The 6,458-nt window shown below is 51.1% G+C and overlaps 1 protein-coding gene across 1 annotated transcript in view; it reads left to right on the top strand.

Moving 5' to 3' along the window:
* LOC138353505 (uncharacterized) overlaps nucleotides 1–5,052 on the top strand; it is a 5,181-nt gene extending 129 nt beyond the window's left edge. Inside the window, exons 2-3 of the mRNA XM_069306481.1 lie at nucleotides 1,817–2,282; nucleotides 4,771–5,052. Of these exons, the coding sequence (XP_069162582.1) occupies nucleotides 1,817–2,282; nucleotides 4,771–5,052 (748 nt within the window). The remainder of the gene's footprint in view (nucleotides 1–1,816; nucleotides 2,283–4,770) is intronic.
* Nucleotides 5,053–6,458: the final 1,406 nt, after the last annotated feature.

The following is a 6,458-nucleotide window of genomic DNA, read 5'->3' as shown; positions in this document are numbered from 1 at the left end:
CGCGTTTATTTTGGGACGTTGATTGGGTTCCTGGAGGACGCATCAGTGCGTGTGTGGAGGGCATTCCCTACAACGAGGCGAGAGCCTGGACTAGGAGATACAATTCAACTCTCACTGGAGGATAGGTGGAAGTAGATGATTCTAGTTTCCCTCCCAATTCCCCTTTAGTCAGCTATATATTTAGCCAGCTATATATTTATATTTCATGTCATGAGCAAGGCTCACTTATGTCTATGTCACAGTAAGGCACAGTTGTGCAGAGTGAGGCTGTACAGAGCTCTCACGATATTTATACATGTGGTGTGTGCAGGCACCTGGAGTTATTGAAGAATTTGTAGTGTCATTGATGATTCTTTCATGTGACGTTATTATGATAACTTTTTCTAGAGAATATATATATAAGTGTACCAGTTATTGGTGTTAGGCTGTGTGCCCAGTATTTATATTATCATTATTGATATTGATGAATTTATCCCTGTATATGTATATGTTGGTGTGAGGAATAACATTTCCATGTGTGCAGTGATTAATTGTATTATCGCCTGCGAAAGGAATTACTGAATCTAAGGTCAGTACTGTAACTGATTGCATTTATTATCATTAAGTACAGTGCAACGTCATTATAGTGAAGTGTCATGTTAAGTGCTGTAGAAATGAGTTGTTGAACTTGCGATCAGTGTGGTGATTCATTGCGTTCTATTGCCATTATAGAAAAATTGTGTTGATGACAAATATAGTGATTCCTGCGAATTTAAAGAAACAGAGCGCATAACGCCAGGAAAACAAGTACTGAGCATTCACACGGCGAGAGGGGCGCGGCTCAGCTGATTATGACATTGACGAGAGGGAGGAAGAGTGTTACCCTCTAGGTGCGCCTCAGATATATGAAGAGAGAGTGACTTTCTGCATAGTACTTGATTGTTTCGTTGTTGATACGGATATAATACCTTGAAGTTTTTTAAGTAAAATACAAAACACCATTGTGTTTATATTATCCCTCCATATATCTTGTTGCTATAGAACAGTTCCATTGAGTGAGAGTATTAGAGACATATGCCTGCCCGAGACCAGATCTAATGAGTGAGCTCTACCACTAGTATCACAATTCCACAATACTACTGACGTGTTACTGGACACGTGAAACACCAGTTGGCGACATTGCAGTTAGTAGTAGAGCCCTTGTCGGGGCGGGCACACGGTCGGGAGAGAGCAACTGTGTTCCCACTCTTTCTTTGGCTTTAAGGCTGGCTGGGGATCGACTGGGATACTCTCCTGGCGAACAGTGGTGCCGCGAGGATTGAGTGAAGACCCGCAGGGCTACGGTGAGTAACAGTTATCGCTAATACTACTGGGTGGTGTCCATGTTGAGAGAGAGAGAAACCCCGACGTTGGCGACCGTTGACAGGATAAAGTGCTAGGATATCTTGTATACTGTTACTTGCCCCTCATTACGCGTTGACATACCCCGACATTGGCGACCTCGCCAGGATACCGATCATGATAAAGGTTGCAATTGTGGTACTTTACAGTGGTATTAGGTATCAGGTACAGGTTATCACTCATAGCACAAGATGGAGGATGATAAGGTAGCGAGGTTCATTGACACTAGAGATGAGCAGGTGCTGGAGGAGTGCACCAAGGCACAGCTGCAATCGATAGCTGACCACTTTGGGATAAAATTGAGATCTTCCAAAGAGAGAGAGAGAAGACTGGAGATCATGGCACAGCTCAGGGCACGAGATGAAGCTTTGGGGGAGGAACGGCCACAGACACCTGCCAGTATGGGAGAACACTAGAGCATTGGTGGAAGCAGCAGGTGCAGCATCAAGCTGGAGATATTGAAGCTGCAGCTGGAGGCACAGCTATGCAGGGAAGAGTGGGAAGCGCAGCTGAAACGTGAAGAGCAGGAGCGAGAGACACAGCTGAGCAAGGAAGAGCAAGAAGCAGAAGCACAGCTGAAACGAGAAGAGCGAGAAGCGCAGCTGCGCAAAGAGGAACGAGAGGCGCAGCTGAAGCAGGAAGAACAAGAGCGAGAGGCACAGCTGCACAAGGAAGAGCGTGAGCACGAGGCACAGCTGAGGCGTGAAGAAGCACAGCTGAGGAGAGAAGAAGCTCAGCTGAAGTGTGAGGAACAAGAGAGAGAAGCACAGCTGAGACGGGAGGAGCGCGAGCTAGAAGCTAAGCTGAAACAGCAAGAGGTAGAAGCTAACAAAGGGGTAGAGCTGAAGCGAGCTGAGCTAGGGCTAGCTCCACCTGCTCCGCCGCAGCAGGAAGACCGCCGAGTGAAGGAGCGAGATTTGCCGGTCTTTGTACCAAACGAAGCTGAAGGTTTCTTTGACCACTTCGAGAGGGTCGCTACCTTGAAGAAGTGGCCGAGGGCGGAGTGGGCGGAGCTGGTTCAGAGTAGGCTCACCGGTGAAGCTCGTGAAGCCTACAGCATGCTCGACTTCAGAGAGTGCACCAACTACGATACTGTAAAGAGAGCTGTGCTCCATTCTTTCAAGCTAACGCCGGAATGTTACAGGAAAAGGTTCAGGGAATGTACCCGTTTGCCAGGAAAATCTTATGCGGAGACGGCGAGGTACATGGAGAGAAAGTTCCTGAAGTGGCTGGAATCCGAAGGAGCGAAGTCGGCTGAGGATGTCAAGAGGCTTATGGTCATGAAGAAGTTTATGTCCGTGCTCTCTCCTGAGATCAGGGTTAGACTAAAGGAGGCAGACATTAAGGACCTGAAGGCCGCGGCCGACAGAGCTAACATGCTGGAAGAAGCCCTGCGACCACGTCGAGAGGGACAGCACCGACCGCCCGTATACTCCGGATATGGTAGAAGTTATAGAAGGACAGACGGATGGAGGACAGGAGCGAGTTCTCCCAAGTCCCACCTCTCGAGTGGAGACAGTAGAGGATCAAAGAGTGCTGTGGAGCTGGTAAAGAAGTCCCAAGCTGAGAGCTCAGGAGCTGTTGCTGCGGCGAAGGAGTCGACAGATGGTGAGAGGAAGACACACGGAGCGACGGCCTCTGGAGGCGTTGCCAGGCCGAGCGGTGGTGGATGGTCACCGACGGGGAAGCTTCGCTGCTTGAATTGTGGGGGATTCGGACACTTCTCGCGGGAATGCAAACGCCCTAAGCAGCGGGGGAACGTTGCTTTCGTGAGGGTCGAGGACCAGATGGCCGAGAGGGTGCGGGATGAACCCGTACTGAGTGGGGAGAAAAGAGTTCACCCATTCGTGTGTGAGGGAACCGTAAGGATGGGGGATGCAGACCCCATCCCAGTGAAGATATTGAGAGACACTGGGGCAGATTTTACCCTGGTGAGCAAAACCCTGTTCCCCGAGGGTTACGAGAGTACCAGTGTGGGGGTGGCAAGTGTGACCATTGTGGGAGACCCAGTGAGGATGCCCCTACACCAGGTGACTCTAAATTCTGATTATGGCTGACAGACCCTAGTGGTAGGGGGTCTGTGCATCAATGCCCAAGATGGAGGCACAAGTCATCCTCGGAAATGACGCATGTGGAGGATGTGTCCTCCCTAACCTCGTGAATGGCGAAGAGTGCTTGAAGCACTATAAGGAGGAAGGCGGAGTGTTAGACGCCTGTGGGGACGAGGAGGGAATCGCCGCGTTGGCGTTCCCTGTATGTGCTGTGATTCCGAGGCGGTGCGAGGGACACGGAGGGAGTGGATCTGATAGGGCTGAAGAGGAGACGTCCGACAGCCTGGGAATCGATCACCTCTTCATGGAACCCGGAGAACGAGTGGAGGGCGAAGGCAGCCCGGATGGTGAATTACAGGTGACCCTCGCCAGTTCTCTAGGGGTAGACCGCACTCGTCTTGGGGAGTTGCAGCAGATAGAGTTCCCCGAATTGATTCATGAGGCCAAAGGAGGACGTGTTGGTTCTGAGAGGGCCACACATTTTTACATACAGGACGGCATGCTGATGAGACAGAGGAAGCCTGTGAGGATGGAGGCCGGAGAAGAATCTCTAGGTATGAGACACCAGGTAGTGTTGCCGGCCCAGTGCAGAGCAGCAGTGTTGGATCTGTCGCACTCTGTGGACTCTGCAGGTCACCTGGGGGTGACCAAGATGCTGCGTAAGATCAGGGATCATTTCTACTGGCCAGGTATGGACGCTGATGTGAGGCGTTATTGTAAGACGTGCTTACCTTGCCAGAGGGCAGGGAAGAGCCAACCAGCGATACCAAAGGCCCCGTTAGTCCCTGTTCCTGCGTTTGGGCCTGCATTCGAGCGTCTGTTGGTCGACGGGGTGGGACCGTTGCCACGGACAAAACAAGGAAATACCTACCTGATGACAATCATGTGTGCGTCAACCAGATTTCCGGAAGCTGTCCCGATGCGGCGTTTGACATCGAGAGTAGTAGCCGGACAGCTGCAACGATTTTTCTCTTGGGTGGGAATGCCCATTGAAATTCAGACGGACTACGGAAGTATATTCCAGTCCAAGTGGTTCAGACAGACCGTGACAAGTTGGGGAGTGACTCAGATTCCGTTGTCGCCCTACCGACCGCAGTCGCAAGGGGTGATCGAAAGATTTCACTCCACCTTGAAGACCGTTCTGAGAGTGTTCTGCGCAGAGCAGGGAGCTGAGTGGGACGAGGCATTGTTTGCCATACGAAACTCAGTGGTAGAATCGTTAGGTTTCTCACCTTTCCAGCTGGTGTATGGACATGAGGTGCGAAGTCCTCTGTCCATGCTGAAGGAACAATGGACACCTGGAGTGACCGTCTGAACGGTCAACGAGTACGTTCGGAAGTTCAAGGAACGTCTCATTCTGGAAAAGGAACTAGCAGGGAAACATCTGAAGGAGGCGCAGCGTAAGATGTTGGAATGGTACGACAAGAGAGCTACGCCGAGGGAGTTCCAGGTTGGGTCCCAGGTGATGGTATTGCTGCCGGGCAAGAGTGACCGAGTCACGATTCGAGGGACCGTACCAGGTGCTGCGGCGTTGGGTCCTGTAACGTATGAAATCGGTAAGCCGGATAGACCCCGCAAGAAACAGGTGTGTCATGAGCCGCCGAGCAGGACGGAACGATGACTCGAGACCCCCAGCAGAAGATGATTTTGTGCATGCAAGTGGATCAGGAACTACCAGAGGAGGAAGGAAAGTGGTCCAGGGTGGACGGAACCCATCTCACCAATTCGGAGAGTTTGGCGAAGATCGAGGACAAGCTACAACACCTGGAAGGGCAGCAAAGCGCGGACCTGACGAACCTATTAAGGGAGAATGCCTCTCTCTTTACTGACGTACCCCGACGACACAAGAGTGTAACGCACGAGGTGGAGGTGAGGGACGCCAGGCCCGTCAAGCAGAGCGCTTATAGGGTAAGCCCAGAGAAGCGAGAGCTGATGAGGAAGGAGGTGGAGTATCTCCTTGAGAACGACCTTGCAGAACCTAGCAACAGTGAGTGGAGTTCACCATGCCTGTTAGTGAAGAAAAGCGATGGTACATTCCGCTTTTGTACAGACTACAGAAAGGTGAACTTCATTACTGTGCCAGATTCCCACCCCATGCCAAGGGTGAGCGATTGCATCGACCAGGTGGGCAGTGCAAGGTACGTATCCAAGGTCGATCTGCTCAAGGGGTACTACCAGATCTCCTTGACTCCCGCGGCCAGGAATATATCAGCTTTCGTAACACTGGACGGGTTCTACCAATACAAGGTGTTACCCTTCGGAATGAAAAACAGCGGTAGTTGTTTCCAGCGCATGATGAATGAGTTGCCAAGGGGGGCTGAAGGCTGCACAGTATACATGGATGACATCGTCGTGTAAGCCGACGATTGGAGGACACACCTGGAAAGACTCAAAGAATTGCTCAGGAGGCTAGAAGAGGCTACCTTAACCGTAAACTTAGCCAAGAGCGAGTTTGGGAAGGCCCACTTAGAGTACCTAGGCTTCGTCATCGGCCAAGGAGAAGTAACCCCTGCAGATCACAAAGTGTCAGCCATTAGGGAAAACCCGTGCCCAGGACGCGTAAAGAGTTGTTAAGGTATCTCGGGATGATAGGATACTATCGTGGGTTCTGCAGGAATTTTTCCACGGTAGCGCATCCTCTGACCGAGCTACTCTAAAAGAATGTGCGATGGAAATGGGGAGAGGCCTGCCAGGAGTCTTTTGAGAAGACCAAGAAACTGTTGACGGAGGCCCCAGTATTAATATCCCTCGATTTCTCAGCCAGATTCATCCTGTACGTGGATGCCAGCGACGTTGGTATAGGGTCTATGTTGGCTCAAGAGAGGAGTGAGGTACATAGGCCGGTAGCTTTCTACTCCATGAAATTTGTGAAATACCAGTGTGCCTATAGTGCCGTCGAGAAGGAGGCTTTGGCGTTAGTAATGGCCCTGAAGCACTTCGACGTGTACGTGGGAGGAGGGGCGAGACATGTTCTTGTGTTCACAGATCACAACCCTCTAACCTTTTTGTACAAAATGAGGAACTCAC

This window comes from Procambarus clarkii, chromosome 58, assembly GCF_040958095.1.
Source record: "Procambarus clarkii isolate CNS0578487 chromosome 58, FALCON_Pclarkii_2.0, whole genome shotgun sequence".
NCBI lineage: Eukaryota > Metazoa > Arthropoda > Malacostraca > Decapoda > Cambaridae > Procambarus > Procambarus clarkii.
Note: the sequence above shows the minus strand (reverse complement) of the source record. Positions and strands in the feature narration are given on the sequence as shown.